Genomic DNA, 21,192 nt, shown 5'->3' on the forward strand with positions numbered 1-21,192 from the left:
GCTGGTTGTGACACAGACTTTACTGCTGTAGGAAGTTTGCCAAAGGTGACCAGGTTGTCCTAGGGCTAGCTTTAGAGCAGAGAAGGGAGGGCAGGATTAGAGCACAGGGCAGCCTAATATGCGAGTGACACTTCCTCCAAAAGGAAAACAACGTGTAGGTATGGAGAGGTAGGCCTGAGAATGCAGGGATGGGTCTGGAAAACGTAAACCCAAAGGGGAATATGAGAATCAAGGGAGATTAGGAAAACCAAAATTTCTTAGGCTTATTTGACCCAGCGCAAAGAGTTTACCTGATTCATGATGGAAAATTTCCTCCCAATTCTGTTGTCTGGTAGCCGAAAGCCCTTCCTCCTCATACCATCTTCTGACTCTGACTTGAACACCTTCTCGGGATCCCCTTTCTCTTCCCCTTCAGAGAGCTCCTTTTGTTTCCTCTTCTTTCTCCTGTTACGTCTCTCTTTGGCACTCTTGGAACTGAGCTTAGAGATTTCAGATGAGCTCCGGGGAGAGCCTGCCCCTTCTTCACCTTCTTCCTCTATGGCATCTTCTGAGACAGTTCCTGCTGAAGTGGCCATCGCCGCCGCCTACGAAAGGAGCCACAGCAGCAGAGCAGATCAGAAGCAATTAACTGGAGCCACCCAAAGCCAAGCAATTAGTACAGATCACTTCCTTTCCCATAGATAGGGGAAAAAGGGAAAAAAGGAGGAAGAAAAACCAGCCCGTCAGAGGAGACTGTGGCTGGGGCCTGGTATCTCTTTTTCCTAGCTGAATTTGTATCGTGGCACACAGCCTTGCATAATCAGAGCAGAATGGCATGGTGAGAACTCTGGGATTTATTCTCTTGAATATCTCAGACAAGAACGTGGCTGCCACCTTGGTACCAAATGATCCTCTTTTTGGACAACTCTGAAAATCAATGCTAAGAAACTATACTATACATTATGGGCCCAACAATGTAAAAATACATGTATATTTGGATAAAGATTAAAAAGTAAAGTGTTAGGGTGTTGGTGGAATCACAAGTTTGTTTTTCAAATTTTACTTTAATATTTTACCTGTATCTTCTTTTCAAGAATTGTTATGACCACGGAGAATCTCTGAAGGAGATCCTAATGTTTTTCTCAACAAAAAGGCTATGCTTATATGAAGCATTATATAAATTGCTCTGGTCACTTTTTTTTCTCCCCAGCCAGCACAGCAGTTGTACACTGAACAGTTGAGAAATTCAACAAAAGGTCATATTCACAAACAATTTGGCCATTAAGACAAATGGAATAATTGGACTGACCATCTGCAGTTGTTACTTGGGTTATTTTAATCAGATCAATGACTTCTATTTGACAGTGACTGATGGCTAAAAAGATCAATTGGAATGGCAATCAGGTGGGGCCTTAGTCACCGTGATCTGGCAGGAAGGACCACAGCAAAGAATTGGTCACCAACCTGTGCCTCTTCCTGTTGCTTCTTAAGTTGCTCCAACATTGCTTTGAATTCAGCCTCTTTCTGCTCTGCTTCCTCCAGTGTTGCCTGATTCTGTTCTTCATAAGCCATGGCCACCACAGCCAAGATCAAGTTCACCAGATAGAAAGAACCCACAAAGATGACCAAGACGAAGAAGATCATGTACGTCTTCCCAGCTGCTCTTAAGGTCTGTAAAGACAAAGAGACAAAGACCACTTTCTGAGTCGCTTGCATCAAACGAATCAGGCTGAAAACAACTCATGGGCTGGTGTTCCTCTGCAGGGGCACTACTGCATTTTGAACAGGACAGTACTTCACCGCGTGGTACTTCTTCACACTGCAGAACACTTAGCATCCCCAACGGCCAAATGGCCTCCCCTACCCTCAACTCACAGCAAATGTTGGTAGTACGTCCCATTCATTATGACAAAAAAGTCCTCTTCCACTTCCAAATACTCTTAATATACTGCTTTCGTAGAAAAATGCTTAATTTTTTTTTAAAGGAAAAATCACTCTGGGCTAAGAATTACATTTGACTTTGTCAGCTGGTTCTAAAACAAGTCTGAAGAAATGAATACAAGACCTCAGCTCATTTATCTACTGGTCCTCAAAGAGCATTAAGAGACAAATTCCATCTCTGGGATCAGGTCCAAGTCATAGGAAGTCCCTATCTTGAGGGACATCCTTCCTTAGCCTTTTGTAATAGGATGAGTTTTTAAAGAGGGATATGACATAAAGGATAGTGGAAGGAAAAGAAAACAGGAAGGAGGATCCCAAGAGTATCCCTTGGGGAATACTCAAGGACTACTGAGTACTCCTTGAGCAAGCAAATAGACATCAAAGAACAATTGTGTTTTAGGTTATGTACACGGGACCCACTATTACTTAGTTTTCATTTTTGTTCTTCTCAACCACAAATTGAAACTTAGCGTAAGTCACAAATATTTCATGGGAAAGATTCAATCCTGAGGGAATACTAGGCTGTACAACAGAAATGAAGAATTCTAGGAGATACGAATAAGAAACTTCCCTTAAAGAGCTTCCTTCATGCCTGAGGGGAACACATTTCTTATCCTCAAACTAACTTGCATTACCAAATGCCAGAGTCAAATGGAAAACAGTGGATCATCAGAGAATCTCTAAACTGGAAGACCCTCAGCAGTCACCTAGACTAACTTCTCCACCACAACCAGCAAAATTAAATGACTTGCCCAGAGTCACCAAAGCAGCCCAACAGAATAGTAGTGACCTTTTTAAAAATATCTGTCACAACATTCTTGAACAAATACAAATGTGTTACAAATTTCAAAACACTGACATATTTAGGCTCCAAGATCCCTGTGGATAAAATCTCATCTTTATAATGTCTAGCATAGTGCCTTGCACAATGTGTTTAATATTTCTTAAAAAGATGCCCTAAGCCCAAAAATCCAAAAGGAGAAATACTGAAGATGGTCTGGTGAAATGATAGGATGTAGGTAGAGAAGGCAGATTCCTAGGCCAGGCAAGAGGCTCTCAAGTCTGTGAACCTCTACAGCTATACATGATGAGCATTAAAGAACCGAGCCAAGAGCTGGGAGAATTCACTTACTTTTGTAAACCAGCTGACTCTGAGAAATACCATCCTAAGATCCTATATAACGTCTTCACCAAAGGTCTCTCACACAGAATGTCCCCAACCCCACATATCCTCAAGTAAATTCTATCACCAAAGAAAAAGAGGTAGCACTCGAAAAAGAGGTATTACTTACTAATTGATACAAGTTTTCCCAGTAGTCCTGGGTCATAAGGCGAAACAATGCCAAGAAGGCCCAGCTAAAAGTGTCAAAGCTTGTGTAACCATAGTTGGGGTTCCTTCCTGCTTTCATACACTGGTATCCCTCTGGGCATTGCCTGAGGAAAGAAAGGGAAACAAAGGGCTTTTCAATGTAATCCTACCCAGTCATCAGCTGTAAGGCATCTCTATGACCTTGGAGATAATAAATAACCATCTATATAGATGGTTATTTATTACAGGCCAACAAACAGGAATTAAAAAAAAGAAAAAGAGGAAAGAAACAAAGTAGCAAGGTCAATTTTTCAAAAAATGATGTCATGGGGACAGTCTAGGATTAGAATCACCTGAAAAATGTTGATTCCTATGTCCTACCCAAGACCTAGGAATAAAAGCTCTGGATATGGGATCCATGAATCTGTATTTTTAAGGGGCGTGTCAGATGATTCTTATGCATGCCAAAATTTGAGAATCACTGTCCTAGATTCATATCAATGTGCAATTCAACCAAATTTAACTTAGCTGCTATCCGAAATGACAAATGGCTAGAAGTTCCTCTTAATCATCTCGATTCTCTTAACACCCATTGTGACAACCATGTCATAATGGGGATTTCAGTGACCTTGATTATAACAGTTCTTCTGCTTTAAGACTCGCCTGATATTTATTTCAGTGTAATTTCTAGTATCTACTTCAATACAGAAATTAAATGAACTTCTAGTCGTCATGTCATCTTAAAACACCAATTCCTGTATTTACCAATATACTCTAAATAATGACACTACACCCTACATTTATATAGTCCTCTGTTTACAAAGCACTTTCATGTATGTTATCTAATTGGATCCTTACATAACCCTTTGAGAAAGTGAGAACGTGATTAAATCCGTTTTTAGATGAAGAAGCGGAGGCTCACATAAGTTAAATGGCTTGCCAAAAGTCTAGAAGTAGCAGAATCAGGACTAAACTTTGTTGCTGTACACTCATGTTCATAGCAGCATTATTCACAGTAGCTAAAATGTGGAAACAACCCAAGTGTCTATTGACAGATGAATGGATAAACAAAATGTGATATATACATACAATGGAATATTATTCAGCCTTAAAAAGGAAGGAAATTCTGACATATACTATAACATGGATGAACCTTGAGGACATTATGCTAAGTGAAATAAGTCAGTTGCAGAAAGACAATTACTGTATGATTCTACTTAAGTAAGGTACTTAGACTGGTCAAAATCATAGAGACAGAAAGTAGAATGGTGGTCACCAGGGGCTGGGGGGAGGGGAGAATGGGGAGTTATTGGGTACAGAGTTTCACTGTAGGAAGATGAAGAGTTCTGGAGATGGATGGTGGTGACGGTTGCATAACAACATTAGCATACTTAATACCACCGAACTGTACATGTAGAAATGGTTAAGAGACCAAATTTTATGTTACGTGTATTTTGCCACAATATAAAAAGGGGAAAAGATATTACATTGCAACTCTTTTCCCTCCCCCACGTTGTCAGGCCTGGCATATTCTGGGTCAACCTTGGGTGCTAACCTATCATGAAGATAGTGTCCTTATTCGATATTTTATTAATTGTATTAGGATAGAATGAGGAGAGTCTTCAAGAGACAGGCAAGATATCTGATGTTATAGATTCTGTCTTTAGCCTTTTACATCTTTAATTTTGGCTTGAGACTATGGACACCTTCACCTACTAGTGAAATGTCAACTTTGGACGGACAAATGCAAAACAGAAAGAAGATCTGAGTCACCCAATACGTCGGGTCCACTAAGGATCCACTGTATGAGCACAAAGAAAGAGAACATATTGTCCATTTTTGTCTGACAAATTATTTTAAGGGAGGAGAATAAAATTAGGTGAGCTACTTACCCAGCATCAGAACTGTTCCCACAGAGTAAAGGTTCCAGCATGCCAGGAACTGTGTAAAAATTTGCTAGAAAAGTTTAAAGAGGCAGGAAATGAATAAGGCAGATTTCAGTGAATGAGAGAATACACAGTTATTGATTTTAGCTCATATAAATCTTTTCTGACAGCAGTGAAACCTGATAAGAATTCTTTCCCATTAACTATTTTCCTATATATATTTAACAATGAAAAGTGCTGCTTTAGTGCAATGTTTAGCCTTTAGTGCAATGTTCTTTTCACAGACACCTGACTTCTACTCGTACTTCAGATCTGTAAGCCACGTTCTAGCACTTGAATCAAAGGGTCTAAAAAAGAGGTTTCTGAGTTCTTTACCCCTTTACACCACTTTACTCTTCTATCCTTACAACTTCTCTCTACCAAAGATAAACTGATCGCTAGTTACCATGCCCTATTTTAAATCAGAAGGTACGTTTCCCTTTCGTGTCCCTGAAATCCCCTTTGCAACACTTTCTTGTAGGTACTAACTGCCTTTATTTCCTCAGGAGTGACTAACAGTGATACTGCTAACTTTCCCCCATTGTTTTACAGAAGTACTACTATACCAAATATTCCTAAGGGTAAGACCCAAGTGCCTTGGTTCCTGAAATGAACTTGTTAAAACTCCTTAACTGTAATAGGATCAAATGATTACTTAGAGATTACTGGACTCACTAGACTAGATTGATTCCTAAGGTCTAAGTAGTATTCAGAAACCTTACTAGGTATACTCTATAAACTAAATGTTTAAATATCTCAGGGAAAAGAGGATTTTTATAGAGTTTCTAAGCCTGATTTTCAAAGCAAAAGTTTAGGGGTACATGTGAAAAAGATCTAAAGTTTCATCTTTGTTTTTAAAGGGAGAGAAAAGAGAGAGAGGGAGAGAGGGTTGATATTTAAGAGCTTCTGAACATAATCCAACCTCAAGGGAAGGGAGTAAGTTCACAAGGCTCCTTCCAGCAGCCCTGGCCTTCCTTTCTGCAAGACTTTTTCTTCCCCCACTTGCAGAGACGGGGCCACCTACTTTTATTGTTGATGTACTCTTCCCAGTCAAAGCCCTTGGTGCCGTTTTCAAGATAGCTCTCGTTGAAGTTTATGGGCCACACCACACACTTGTTCCGCAGGTTTCCCATGAAGAGCTGCAGTCCGATCAAGGCAAAGACACTCAGGCAGAACACTGTCAAGATCATCACATCTGACAGCTTCTTCACGGACTGAATTAGGGCGCCCACGATGGTCTTCAGGCCTGAGGGGAGAGAACCCCCCGAGTCAGAGTCATCCCCCAGCCCTCCCCACCTCCCCCAGCCTCCCCACGCCACCACGGCTCCTAGTCCCACAGGGCCACCCACGAAGCACGGCCACTTCACCATTTATACCACGGGAATAACAATGGGGCAGCGGTATTATCAATTCTTCCAGGGGCATCAATTTTTAAGTCAATATTTTTTGAAAAAGAAAGTCCCTTCTCCAGCATGTGGCTCTTTTCTTCCTGGAAGTACTTCCCTGTCTCTGACTTCTTCTCCGCGACTCAGATGAGTCAAGGTCTTACTTGCCTCAGTGTCGCCACACATGCTGTACCCTCTGCCTGGAATGCTTCCTTCCCTTCTCTTGTCCCTCCTGCCTGTTTCCTATTCAACCTCCACTCTCTGCTTAAAGAGCAATTCCCCCAGAAAGCCTTCCCTGACTTTACAACTCTTCTCCCTCCTCTACTATTACTATTTTAATAGCACCTTTTACTTCCTCTGTAGCATTTGTCATGGTTAGAGTTAATTATGTCTGCCTTGTTCACAGGTGTATCTGCATGGCTTAGCCCACAAGGTACTCAGTAAATATTAGCTGAATAAATAAACAGAAAATCAGGAATTGAGGAGGCTTCCAGTTCGGAAAGAGAACTACAGGTAAGTTTAAAAGCCAATAATAAGTGAGAAGGTACAATAATATTTTCCCAAGACCTCTGGAAATGCCAGTGTATTGAAAAGGTTGATCATTATCAATCCAGTATTTATGGTTTGTCTTTCCACTAAAAACTATACCTTCTCTGCGTCACATATACTATACCTTTTTTCTGTCCTAGATTAAAAACTTTACAGAGTTTAAAAAAACATATAACCCACTTGAATTGGCAGTTTAAATGCAAGCCACTGGTTCAAATTTGAATCTGCAGGCAGATCTCTTAACTGCACAGGGAGAGATCAGTGATAGGAGGCAAAGAAAAGTATGGTTGTGGGTTCGTGATGTTTGGATCAAGACCGAGTCTCCATGTGGTTCTCCTGGGCATGCTCACACATCAGCTAACCGTAAGACATGGCCAAGAAAGCACTGAGCACTCCCGGGGTGCCAAAACACCAGGACGGACAGCAGGCAGACACAGAGCCTTGACACACAGGCCCCGAGAGGGATCTTATCCCTAATCTACTTCTGAAGACAAGACTATCACACTGAAATTCTACAGAAATCCTAATCCTGGCTCTGATCCTAATCCTAATCCTAATCCTAATTCTAATCCTGAGTCTGGGGAGATAATTACGAATCTTAATCAAGTTATACAACTTACTTATGTGACCTGACCAATAAACCTAACCTCCTTGGATCTCAGTGTTTTCATCTTTAAAATGGGGATAATTAGAGTAGAGTATCATAGGGCTGTTGCAAGGATTAAGCATGATTCATACAAACACTTAACACAGCACCTGGCACACAATAAATGAATCAAATGTTAACCATTTTTGTCTGAACCTTAGTTTACTCATTTGTAAAAGGTATTTAAAATATGTTGTGAGGTTTAAATAAGATAATGAATGTTAAATACCAAGTACAGTGCCTGGTACTTAATACTTGTTAGCTATCACTGTGATACATATGTTGCCCTCCTCAAAGAGACAGGATAATGGGATAATGACACTGCATGGCTAACCTCGTACGATGGGGATCTAATGGGTGGTGTGGACGTGACTCTTCTTCTGCTGCATTTTGCAAGTGACTACCTAGAATTTTCAAAGTTGAGTCCAATAGTAGTAATGGATGCTGTGCCTAGCATAAGCCCTGGCACAAAGCAGACACTTAATATGTTTTTAAGTTCTTTATTGAAAGAGTAAATGAATAAGAAGCTTTCTTTCCTCTCACACAGATATCCTGAAAGGGATGTAAGGGAAATTAAAGAAAAAAGAGCCAAGAGTTAGACTGTAGAGACACAGCAGTGTGAAAAGGCTTATGTTTGCTCACAGAGCGGGTCTTCCATGGAGACTGTGGCCACCAAAGGGATTAGGAAGAGCTTGCCTGGGCTCCAGGAATAAGGCATTTCTGGCCTGATTCCTTGTCTCCTCACAGGGCTGTTCAGAAAGAGCACAAGGCAGGAATCAGAAAGCAGGAATTCTGATCCTGGCTCAGCCACTATTTATGACCCACTGTGTTTCAGAACAAACTTAAGCTCACCTCTCAGTCTCATTTTCTCATACACAGAACATGGATAAACACAGGAGCACCGGCAGTGGGCAGTGGGGGAGAAGCTGAAGAATCGTCTCTAAAAGTGTTTTTTTTTCTTTTTAAAATCTTTTTAACTGTGCCTTGTGGCACGTGGGATCTTAGTTCCCCGACCAGGGATCAAACCCGTGCCCCCTGAAGTGGAAGCACAGAGTCTTAACCACTGGACTGCCAGGGAGGTCCCTCTAAAAGACTTTAAAAATAGGGCAGAGATATTTACTTGTTCATGATTAAGTAGTTGAAGTTTCAATCTTTTATTCCTAAGTCCTGGAAAACTGTATCATAATCACACAGCTAGGTAAGAAGGTATTGGTAGTACAGAATAAAAGGCAGCTATAAAGAAGTAAAAATTGTTCCAGTGTTCTGGAACTCATTTCAATAAGTTGCTAAGGAATAGAAAAGCTGGGTTGAGGCAGGTGTATGTTGGGTCGATAAGTCAATTCTAGGCTCCTAGAATTATACAGTTCTGCTTTCAAAGTCAAAGAGTGATATATATTGATTGATTGATTGATTGCTGTGTTGGGTCTTCGTTTCTGTGCGAGGGCTTTCTCTAGTTGCGGCAAGTGGGGGCCACTCTTCATCGCGGTGCGCGGGCCTCTCACCATTGCGGCCTCTCTTGTTGGGGAGCAGAGGCTCCAGACGCGCAGGCTCAGTAATTGTGGCTCATGGGCCTAGTTGCTCCGCGGCATGTGGGATCTTCCCAGACCAGGGCTCGAACCCGTGTCCCCTGCATTAGCAGGCTGATTCTCAACCACTGCGCCACCAGGGAAGACCCAAGAGTGATTTTTAAAAAAGAGTAGTTGATAAACCGTAATGGAAAAGAATGTATATATATGTATAACTGAGTCACTTTTCTGTACAGCAGTAATTAAGACAACATTGTAATTCAACTATACATCAATAAAAAATAAATTAAAAAAAAAAAGAGTAGTTGAATAGGTCACTGAAGAATGGCTATAAAGTTTCTTTTCCTGGACTTCTTTATGAAGAGCTTATATAGCCATCTCTCCTGAACGGTTCAGACAATCACCTGTGTGAATACTGGATGATAGTTCAAGGCCCTTTCTACTTCTATTTTAATGAATTGAGAAGTGAGCTGTAAGCTGTCATTTGTATTAGTAACAAGAGGATAAAACTTTAAAATAGTCAAACCAATGTATTTGTGACATTAATTAAGTTTTAAAAACATACTATTTTAGCATAAGTCTAATCTGATTTTCCTGGGCTGGGAACTCTTTGGACAGTTCCAAGCCCATACAACAGGAAATTCCAGGCTATGAGCTCAAACTATCTTCTGTTCCATAAGGGTGGGCTCCCAGCAGCCTTGTTTGTAGGAAGTGACCTTCTCTTAGTAGTTAGATGTCAGGATGGACACCTGACCTAAATCTAGATCCTGTCCTCCAGGAATATAGAATGGGACAAGAGACAGTCCAGTAGCCTTTTCATGTGGTGGGAATGATAATATCTAAATCTGGGAGCTAAATGGTAGCCATAGTCTATCATTATATTAGGATACGTCTGTGAAGTCAAGACAGCATGCTAAGGGATAGAAAAAGGAAATAGGAGCATGGAGAAGAGAAAGATGAAGACAAGGTACTCCCTGGTGTCTGGGGCTTTCTGGCTCTGCATTCTGGTTTCCCTGGCTTCCAGAAGCCCCAAAGCATTCCAGCCCTTAGTTTCCTTGAAGTACTCCTGTATCTTTTTACTTGCAACCAGAGATGCTCAAATACTACACCAACCCAACATGGAACTCCTCACTTTTCTGGGGATTGACCTGAACACTCACAATCGGCTGGTTCAACATCTCTTCTCCATAAACCAGATGCCACTGCTGAAGAAATCGGTACACATGAATCCAGAAAGCTAAAAAAAAAATTTTCAAGTGTTTTGCTTTGAAGTCTGAGGCTTAGATCAACTCCTCTGTGGAGTTCTTTCAGCTTTCAAGAAGGTTAAAGTAGAGACTTAAGTTGGAAATGGTATTCAGCCGCTTATACTTCACAGGGTCTCAAAGGAACAAAACTTAATTAAACAAAAATGATCACTAAATAACACTATGGCCATCCAAAAAGTTTACTCTCTAAGATTCTCATCCAGATTGTTAGGAGAAAATTAGAGGAAGGCACAGGAAGAAGAAAGGTGATGTAAGTTAATGTCTGTAAGTGAAGTTAGGCACACAATTACTCAGCAATATTAAATGTAAATGGTTACTGGATTATACACAGGTCTCAGCCAAGACTCTTCTTCCTTCCATTAGGGTTGATAATTGCAAATGACCATATTTGCAGACACTGATGCCAATTTATGGAAATGACACCATCAATGCTTTTCTTAAGCTCAACCTTCATAGTCTTGCCAGCAGTGGCTTCTACAGTCTAGTAAATACAGCCGAGCAAAAGTGCTCCCCCAGCAACAAGCAACGCAGGTCAAAAAAAGTAAGAAGTTGCTGGTAGAATTTCTGACCTGAGGCGTGCCAAAATGGAGAATGCCACTGTTCTGGTTGTGAGGATAAACTGTCTTACTTCCTCGACTGGTTCACAACACCACATACCAGAATAAGCAAGAAAACTAATAATCCGAAACAGAGCAGAAAGCTCCTTCATATGACTCCTACACAACAGAGTGTGACACAGAAGCCACGTGGCGGCAAATTGGACAGCGAGAAGAAGAGGCTAACGTTAACTAGCCCTGGGATGTGTCTGAGCAGAAGCAGTTAATAGATTTACAACAGAACAAGGGAAGACAGCTGGACCCAATGTACAGAAAGGTCAGCTACCAGACCGGAAGTCGGACACTTAAGAAATTCTGAGAAGCAGGTGAAGCCGCTGTCACAGAATTTTACTCCGCTCTATGTCCAAAGGCGCCTCTGGACCTCCTGTCACCTTTCCCAACGCCCAGCAATCCCCTGAACAAATGAACAAAGCCTGCTTATGTGCTAAGTCCAGAGAAATCAGCCATGCATACTGGGATCAAGATCTTCCACCATGCTGATGCCAGATTATAAATAAAGTCAATTTATCTTTCCTAGTTTGTAGCTCAGGTTGAGAAATCTAACTGGTTTGAAGCAACACGAGCTACTCCTACAAAATGAACATCAGAACAGGCCTCAACAGCAGTAACAAGCAGCTCTCACAGCAGGGGGAAGAGCAGCTCCCAGCCCCACAGTCTGGCTCGGTCCAGACAAGTCCTGGGGTACAGTCATGCTGGGTCACCTTCCCTGCTGCAGATTCAGTCCTCACAGTGACAGTTCTTGGAGGTTCTTCAGATCAAGAGTAATGTGGGAGAGACGTGGGGGGCCCTCGATTTATTTACTCAAGACCAGATTCGTATCAAAGTCTGAACCAACTAAACTAGCTCCCAAAGGTGGGGCTGGGAGGAGGGGGCTGGGAGTCCCCAGTATTGCTCCACTCAGGACCACTGTGGGGTGGTAAACATCAGCTGTCTTTCCTGAGAAACAGTGTGGAAAAAGGAGAAACACGAAAGCAACTGGATTAATCACTAGAATAGTTTAAAAGAAACAATGACTCTGAATATAGTCTTAAAACACTTTCTATCCCCCTTCACAGTGCAGCAGAAATTGCCACATTCATAATGGGCACATTTAAAGAAAATACCTTCTTTGTGAATGTTGGGGTGGGAGGGAGAAGGGCCTCTCATTTTCCCTGCTTCTTATCTGATACCACAGGTAAAGAGAGAGAGAGGCGGTAACAGAAATGAAAGCAGAGAAATAACAAATCCAAGAGAAAAATAATCAAGAAATTACAGCTCTAAAGAGAGCAAAATGACCAACAGAAGTAGTACTTTGGAGAGCCATTTAAATGATGATGGAAATGAAAAGGGACTGGCAGTGAGGCCCTCCCAACCGGTTTTATTTACACCATTAAGTGCTACACTCTAAGAAAACCCTGAGACACCTCCTTTAAGACGTCCACCCTATCTTGGGGGCATGTTAGTCCTGTGGCTCATGGCCAAAGCACGCAGGAGATGAAAATTCTGACAAAGTCACTTAGAAGTTCATTTTTGTACCCAGATAGACACAAAGCAAAAACAAAGTTTTAAGACATAGGACATTCTCCACAGAATACTTCAATGTCAAGTTGAATCCGGCAAGTTCCAGACCAAAGAAAATATTAAAAGGGTCTTTTCCTATAACTGACCCTTTTAGCACAGTTTGCATGGCACTGTTCTTCAAGTTGAGCTCTCCGAAGCAGAAGGGAAACCATGAATGATAGGTATCTAGGTCTTGAGTTGGCAAATAAAAAGGGTCAGGATGTGAGTTTAGTCTTTTCTAAGCCACAAGAAGGCTCTAAATCAAAGCATCTCTTGTATAAAAGGCTGGAGCTAACTGATGCACTGTACTCTCCAATCTTCAGGGGGTCCTGCCTGCCCTGACACATTCAGAGCATCTATCAATACCAAAGATGCTAAGAGGGAGGACGGCATCAGCCAGGTGAGCAGGGTGAGTGCTCTAGGAAAGGGAAAACTCTCATAAAGAGCTCTGTGAGAACGTGCACGTCCCACATTAGTTCTGTGGCTGCTCTCACTCCTGTTTTTGGCAGCTTCGGCAAAAGCCTATCATCAAACTGGGAGCAGGAAAAGGCAAAAGAAAGCAACAATTCCACTGAAGTGGCCTATGAGAAAGCTTGGTACCCAAAGCAATGGCTTTTACTCAGAGGGAACTATGGCCCAACTCTATAACTGTGGAGTCAAAATGACTTAGATTTCCAGTCAAGAGAGGGCCCAGGTCTACTGTCTCATACACTGGTATTACCGCCTGGGAAGGAGACCTGGGTAACAGGCAGGTAGGAAACAAGGCAATAGCCCTCTACAAGTAGAATGGGGAGCAAAAGGACTTGGGATTAAAAGTCACACTTTAATTCAAGTATCAATTATACCATTCACTGATAGTGATCTATTATTGGCTTTATTACCCCTTAAAGTTATTTTCCAAAGCTTCCCAAAGCCATCTCAGTTGGGGGGTGCGTCTAGAAATAGGAATCCAGGAATCTATTTCAAACTGTGAAGCTGGTGTCTAAATCTTCATACAAACCCTTTCTTTGGGTTTAGGTTTCTTCTTTATAATTGCTACTGCTAAAATCATTTACGGAGGACTACTATGGGCCAGGCACTGTGCTTATAAATATATATTTGTAATACAGAATATAAAACTAGACATGAATATATATCTATAAAACTAAAGTAATAAGGATAAATTACGTGACATCAGTCAAGAGTTATCTTGCAGAAATGCTGTGGTCAGAAGTTAATCATACAGCAGAGACAGAGACAGAGGCTAAGAGCTGGAGCAGAGACAGCATCTGCTGCCCTAGTTAGTGAGCAGAACGCAGCTTTCCAATTTAATTCTGGAAGAGAAGTTTTGAGATCACAAGAACATAAAGAGACAGATGCCTTGCAGAGTACGCTGGGGGAAGTGAGCAGAAAACATGGGATCATATTTAAAAGAGGCCAGAGGAGGAAAGAGACCAAAGGAAAAATGAAAGTAAAGATTTGGTGGTACACATGTCTTAAAAAAAAAAAATAAGACAAGGCCTGCCTAAGGGTTAGGCTGCCATCAACAAGCTTCATGAAGCTGCCTAGAGAATGAGCTGAATTTTCTGTCAAATGGATTTGAAATGGCTAGGAACTAAACCTTGATAAGTCAGGGTTATAGTTTTTTGCCAAGGAGAATATACTCCAACTGACACCCAGCCTCTGGTTGATAAGGAGTAAGCTACCATTGCTAAAAATAAGGAATTCATTTTTAAAAAATATTTATTTATTTGGCTGCACTGGGTCTTAGTTGCGGCACACGGGATCTTTTAGTTGTGGCATGCCAACTCTTAGTTGTGGCATGTGGGATCTAGTTCCCTGACCAGGGATCAAACCCAGGCCCCCTGCACTGGGAGCACCGAGTCTTAGCCACTGGACCACCAGGGAAGTCCCAAGGAATTCTTTTTTATTTTTTAATAAATAAATTTATTTATTTATTTATTTATTCATTTATTCATTTATTTATTTATTTTTGGCTGCGTTGGGTCTTTGTTGCTGCATGCAGGCTTTCTCTAGTTGCGGCGAGCTGGGGCTCCTCTTTGTTGAGGTGCACGGGCTTCTCATTGCAGTGGCTTCTCTTGTTGCGGAGCATGGGCTCTAGGCGTGCAGGCTTCAGTAGTTGTGGCACATGGGCTCAGTAGTTGTGGCTTGCGGGGTCTAGAGCACAGGCTCAGTTGTGGCGCATGGGCTTAGTTGCTCCGCGGCATGTGGGATCTTCCCGGACCAGGGCTCAAACCCACGTCCCCTGCATTGGCAGGTGGATTCTTAACCACTGCGCCACCAGGGAAGCCCGGAATTCATTTTTAATAGGGCCATAATTTACTGGCCCGCTTCATAGCCCAAATCTGTAAATGGAGAAACTTGAGGTTTACCTTCCTGAGGTTCTCAGTAAGCTACATTCTAAGTCTTCCCTCTCTGGGATTCTACCTCTGTGCTTCCCTCTCTCTGCATCTGATATCTAGATAACGTGTTGAAAAGGGGAAAAGAGGAATTATTTTTGGTTCAGCCACAAGGAGAAGAGCCACGTGATGCCAGGAATAGGATGTCTCTGTTCTTCGTGTCCCTGTTTCTACAAAACTGCAGTGGAAAGCCTGGCCTCTCGGGAGTCTTCTCGGAAAACTCCTGAACATAACCAAAGTCGAACCAGCAACAACATAGTCTTGACTTCTGCCACATTTCTGCCAACAATATTTTAGTTAGCAGACTAACTATAATATCTTTCCTTCCAGATTTCAAGACTGGTCTTTAGAAAAATAGTTATTACCTGGTAGAAAGGATTTGAATTAAATTAATGGATCTCAACCTGGGGGCCACAGATGGGCTTTGGTGTGGGGGGGTGGTGCCTGTGACCTTTCATCTGATTCTCAAAAGGATCCAAAACCTTCAAAAGGTTAGGAACCACTGAGCTAGCTCAACCAGAACCAAGAAAAAGAAAGGCAAAAATTTTAGAGAGACTGTCAATCAACTACCTCTCAACCACCCACGGATTCCTTTTTTTTTTTTTTTCTTATGAAGTTTCTGTACTTTTTTGTTTGCCCACATGTTTAGACATATCTTATCTTACCTTTGACTTTTTTTTTTTAACAGCACCTGCATAAGCTTTCACTGGGATTTATGTTTGAGAATGGTCTCTGAATATATATGTAGTAGATGTCTACTGGTTCTTATTCTAGTGAAACAGACAGCAACAGAATGTGATAGACAGAGATTATTAAAGTTCAGGCTCTTAAATTTGTCTGCAACACTGGACTAGTTAACTGGGTAAGGTCTCTTCTGTGATTAAATAATTCCATTAACACAGTAACAATAAAAGTACAATTCTTCGAATAACATCCCATCAGCAAACCATGCTATAGGAAGCCTAGAAATCATAAGCAATGGAATGATGGTGAATGTTAAAATTACTGTAATTCCATGAGGATAGGAAGCAAATGATTTATATTCAAAGAGACAGCTAGCTCCGTGACAATTCTTTCAGATACTGTGAGATCCAAGTGATTCTTAAGCACGTGCTTTTTCAAAGCATGGATGGAATGGGGGCTGCATGCCTAGCAAGCACTGTCAGAGATACTGCCTAAGGACCAAAGAGCCATTCCAGAGAACGTCTCCCAGGAAAAACATGCGGAATGCAAGGCCATATCAGCTGTGCTGATGCCGCTTCAGAATGTGGTGGACAAAATGAATGGAGGAGAAAGAGGAGATGAGGCAAAGTCAGTCTCGTGTTTAAATTTTCTCACCTGGAATTACAGAGATAGTTTTCAAAGCTCGCAGAACCCTGAATGTTCTCAGCGCTGAGACATTGCCCAGGTCCACAAACTCTGTCACATATCTGTAGTAAGGGAGGTCACGCACAGACACAAATGACAAACACGGACACAAACACAAACACCAAAGAAAAAAACAAAACCACAACAAAACAAAAAGTACAATACGTCACGTCAGGGCCCTAACCCAACACCTAACACCAACCCCGGGCCATCTTACCTGGGATTACCGAAATAGTTTTCAAAGCCCTCAGTACCCTGAAAGTGCGTAGAGCTGAAACATTGCCTAGGTTTACAAACTCTGTTATATACCTGCAGAATCAAACCAAAGTTAACTTGTAATGGTACCACTGGGCGAGGGTTTGAGAATGGGGGTAAGAAAGGGTCTTATATACAAGCTATGATTTCATTTATTTCCTTGAAAAAGAAAAGTTTCAAAATATAAACATTTAAGGAACACATTTTTTTTTCAATTGGGCAAGGAGAATTCAAAAGTGTATTTGAAAGAAGTGATACCACCAGAAGGTTCCTAGGGCTTTCTTTCTTCCTCAGCATTGTGATGTGCAGATCCCAATCAGAATGACTACTTAGTCCATTCACTTTTTTTTAGTAAAAAGGAAGGCCAGGAGGTATTCAAAGGCTTATGTCTCCAAGTTTTATGAACAATTTCTTAGGAAAAGGAGACAAATTTCTGCAACAGGAGTCTCATAAAAACAAATCTACATTAAAATAACTCCCTAGTTGACAATGGCAAAAATGCCTAAAATCTCTGCCTAAAAACTCTTAGATAAATGATTTATCTAAGAGTTGTATGCATATCTTTGCAGTCATGCCTACAGATGAAGTTTTAGCCCATGACATACAAAAACAGGGCTCAGGAAAAATCTAGATCATGGGATCAGAGCCAATATTGTGTTAAGTGCTCATTTAGGTGCCAATGTGGCACTGTGGCACTGTGTTAAGTGCCAATATTGTGTTAAGTGCTCACCAGCTCTGTGCCTAGCAAGGACACTTAAATTTTAAATGAACACCAATGTGTATTCATAATGCTGGAAAGCTAGAAATTGTCTTAATATAACAGAAAGTCAAAGTTCCAGTTTCAAATATTCAATGCATATCATTCATTCACACTTCATAGTTGACATACATTTTTCTATCTGATGTTCAGACCCATACATACACAAATGCACTCAATTTCTTACACATCTGTGTGCACACACATAAACACACACACAATCTATACAACACACTTACCCCCTACCAAACCACAAAGTGCTTTCCCAACCTGAAAATAAAAATAAAGTCTGCTATAACTCTTCTATCACCAGCTAAACTTCCCGAAGAGATACATTTTCATTGTTAAAACAACACAAATTACCCTAGCATACCAATGTGGTGTTACACTGCTCCCTACTAATAATAGTTTGAAGCTCTGGTCAGTAATTCTTTACCAAGTGACCAGATTGGATACTTGGCTCATGTTTTGACTCTAAAATATGCTCTGAATTCTGCAACATGTGGATAGCCTCATGAAATTACATGTGATAGAACATACCCAGGACACTGAGTTCCAGCCTAAGGTTTACACCTAAAAAATCTGAGGTCTTCACCTAGGCCGCCTAGTGATAATTGTGCGACCCCTGGTCAATGTTGTAGGGGAAAATAAAATATGAGGGAGTGTCAATGGGAAATCACTTCCTACTTTCTCTCCCAGCTGTAAAGCCTCTGCTCACCATCTCCCATATATACATGCTGTCACTTCCTGAACCACAAGAGGCCCTCATAAGCAAGAATCATAGGCATAAGTCCATACCACCTTACATGGTTATCTATTAATTCCTCATACAACTAAGCCCACAAACTCACACTTACAAACTGTCATACAAACACACCCAAGAGTACAACCACACACACATAATCACACCCAGAACACCAAAAAAGTAAGCAGAGAACTTACGCCATCATGATGACACTGAAATCTAACCAGTTCCACGGATCCCGTAAAAAGGTAAAGCCATCTATGCAGAAACCTCTTGCAATGATTTTCACTAGTGATTCAAATGTATAAATCCCTGTGAACGTGTACCTGTCAAAGAAATGGATATCTTGAGGTAATTTCTGAACAGACAGAAACTTTAAATGAATCTTTTTTTTTTTTTTTTAAATGAATCTTTTAAGATAACACTTGCCGACGGGTGGCTTCAACTAACAGAGACAAAACAGAAAGAACACAGCCAATGCAGCAGAAAGGAAGTGAGGAAGAGAAAGGGATGCTTCAAATGAAAATTACTGAAATGCACAAACCAAGAACTCTGGAATGTTGCACTGGGCCCTGACGGGTATTGCAAAGAAAAAACTCTGTATTGCCATCTAGCACATGATCAATTGAACCAGGCATGGAGGCCCCACAGCTAATTTTAACTTGAGACAAGTCAAAAAGAAAGGGAAAGCTAATGTTGGAGAAGAAGGCAGTATCATCAGGAACTGAGGGTACAAGATGGTGATGGGGCAGCAAGTCAAAGCATTGGCTAACATAGGAAAGGCCAGAGGTGATGAGTAGTAACTTCCAGGGCATACTTTCTCTTTCTAGAGTTGACTTCTAAGGATATTTCTTAAATTCCACATGTATCCTCACACATCCTTGTGACATGAAAAATGGGCAATAATTTTCTTCCTTGATGCATAAGCTGTGCAGTGCAAGATTCAGTGACTAAAAATATTTAAAACAAGCTGGCAGAAAAATAAATAAATGAGCTACTTACTCCACATTCTTCGACCAGTCAGGAGGGTTACTAAAAGTCATGAATACACAGTTGGTCAAAATAGTGCACATAATGATCATGCTAAATACTGTAGAAAAAAGTCAAGGGAGAATATACAAAATCTGGCCAGTTTTTATCCTCAAGAAGCAAACACATATCGCATTGGGTATCACAGGAATTAAATCAGTAACCTGACAGGAGACAAAGCACAGAGAGGAGGAAAAGGCGAGGTGACAATGAAAACTGTGGTCATCACCATGAACACAGAGTGCCACCATGTGTACCCACACCTGGACAGAGAAGGTGAGTGGACACAGCAGGATGGCCACTCTCTTTCTTTCAAAAGCACTGTCACTGCTCTACTCCTTTTGGATAAACATTTCTCCCTCTTACCACTTATGCCTCTAAATACCTCTTTGCCTAATAACCAGAAATCTTGTAGTCTACCAGATGCCAGAGTCATCAGATGAGAAAATAAATTAAATCTAATCTATATTATTCAGTAGTCATTTATTGTTAATTATCTTGCATTACCCATTATTTGGAAATGTGCATGTCATTAATGATTTTTTTTTTTTAATAGTCTTCCAAAGGTCTGATTGTTCTTGTGGGGCAAGGCAACAGTCAATGTATGCTGAATTTGTCCAATCTGGGAAACCAGTTATGGTACATGGGGTAAGGATTTTAAGGACATCTGCACCACCGTACTCCTAAGAATTAGGTAATGAGGCAAATTCATCTGATCATTCTGAAAGTGCCTGGGAACGTTTATGGGTAGCAAATCATTTTGTTGCCATTTTAATTCCATCCAGGATCTTTCTCAGCCCTTCCTGTTCTTGTCTACTGAGAAAAATTAAACTGCTTCAGGTCAATATGAGTTACTCAAACTCAAACTGTCACTTTAATAAGCACAGAAGCCATATCTCATTTGTTGCTAATCCACTCTCTCTTGCTAATGGCATTCACTATCTTCATTCTATTAGCGGAGTTTTAAAAAGAAAAACTACTTCTTACAGCTGGATTTTTTTCTTCACTACAGCTGTATTTTTCTTCAGGGAATAATAACATGTTCTGGCTAGAAGAGAAAAAACACCATCTTCTGATCCAACAAAAAGGGAAGAAGTCCATTGTGAATTATTTATTTACTTATAAACCTTTAGATTTCAGATCTATGTTGCTTGTAAATCAAAGATTCCAGACCGGGTTGCTAAGTTCTTACTGTTAATAAAATGTGCAAAAGCTTAGCAAACCTATTTACAAAGTAGCAACTGCTGGTTTCCTCATCCTACCTGGAGGGTGCAAAAACTCTGAAGCATGGGACTAAGTACTGTCAAATTGAAGACCAACCATGAAAGTTTAAAGTCACTATGCAAAGTTGCTAACCCCATCACATAATTTTTCATCTGTCATATACTCTCCTATATTAATAAGACATAAAAGTCAAGCCACATGAATGAATTGGCATTTTCTGTTTAAGGGGAGCAAGAATACCAAAACAGATTCATAACAATCCTGCAATCTAGATCTAAACCTCTGTACCAAGGAGGCCATTTAATCTGAGAAACTATCTTAGATACTTTCTAAGCTCACTGTTCAAGAAATCAAAAATATTCAAGGCAGATCTTTAAAACACTCATTCAATTATCTGTAACTCAAGAAGTAGCTTTTCAAAAATTCTAATATGGACTTTAATATATAAAAAGCTGAATAATCTAACTCTTGAAGTCTGAGTGCTTTAAAAAGTAAGACTTCAGTAAAAGGTTACCATCTTAATTTGTCGCTCTTAATGATATCCACAGAATTCCAGACTCCCATGACATCATCCTAAGAAAAAAGGATTTGCTGAAGCTCAGCTCAGGATTCAGCAGAAGTCACTCTTCGAACTTCTAACTGGTGGGACAGTCACCTACACTATTGGTAAAATACTTACTATACAATTAAGTTGTCCACATTCAGAAACACACACCAGCGACCATGCAACTGCT

General features: G+C 40.8%; 1 protein-coding gene across 9 annotated transcripts in view; it reads right to left on the reverse strand.

Moving 5' to 3' along the window:
- Positions 1 to 21,192, reverse strand: part of SCN8A (sodium voltage-gated channel alpha subunit 8) — a 121,900-nt gene that overhangs the window by 71,828 nt on the left and 28,880 nt on the right. For 5 of the 9 annotated variants that reach the window (XM_082421281.1, XM_082421279.1, XM_082421280.1 and 2 more), the window contains exons 1-8: positions 19,208 to 21,164; positions 18,403 to 18,531; positions 16,419 to 16,510; positions 6,179 to 6,400; positions 5,122 to 5,185; positions 3,213 to 3,354; positions 1,444 to 1,650; positions 291 to 584 (exon numbers count right to left, since the gene is read on the reverse strand). In XM_082421281.1, coding sequence (XP_082277407.1) covers positions 291 to 584; positions 1,444 to 1,650; positions 3,213 to 3,354; positions 5,122 to 5,185; positions 6,179 to 6,400; positions 16,419 to 16,510; positions 18,403 to 18,531; positions 19,208 to 19,287 — 1,230 coding nt within the window. In that variant the 5' untranslated portion in view covers positions 19,288 to 21,164. Of the gene's footprint in view, positions 1 to 290; positions 585 to 1,443; positions 1,651 to 3,212; positions 3,355 to 5,121; positions 5,186 to 6,178; positions 6,401 to 16,418; positions 16,511 to 16,665; positions 16,758 to 18,402; positions 18,532 to 19,207; positions 21,165 to 21,192 lie in introns of those variants that run through there. The other 4 variants (XM_082421284.1, XM_082421282.1, XM_082421283.1 and 1 more) reach the window with 2 other exon arrangements.

The sequence above is a fragment of the Balaenoptera physalus genome, assembly GCF_965194825.1.
Source record: "Balaenoptera physalus genome assembly, chromosome: 13".
NCBI lineage: Eukaryota > Metazoa > Chordata > Mammalia > Artiodactyla > Balaenopteridae > Balaenoptera > Balaenoptera physalus.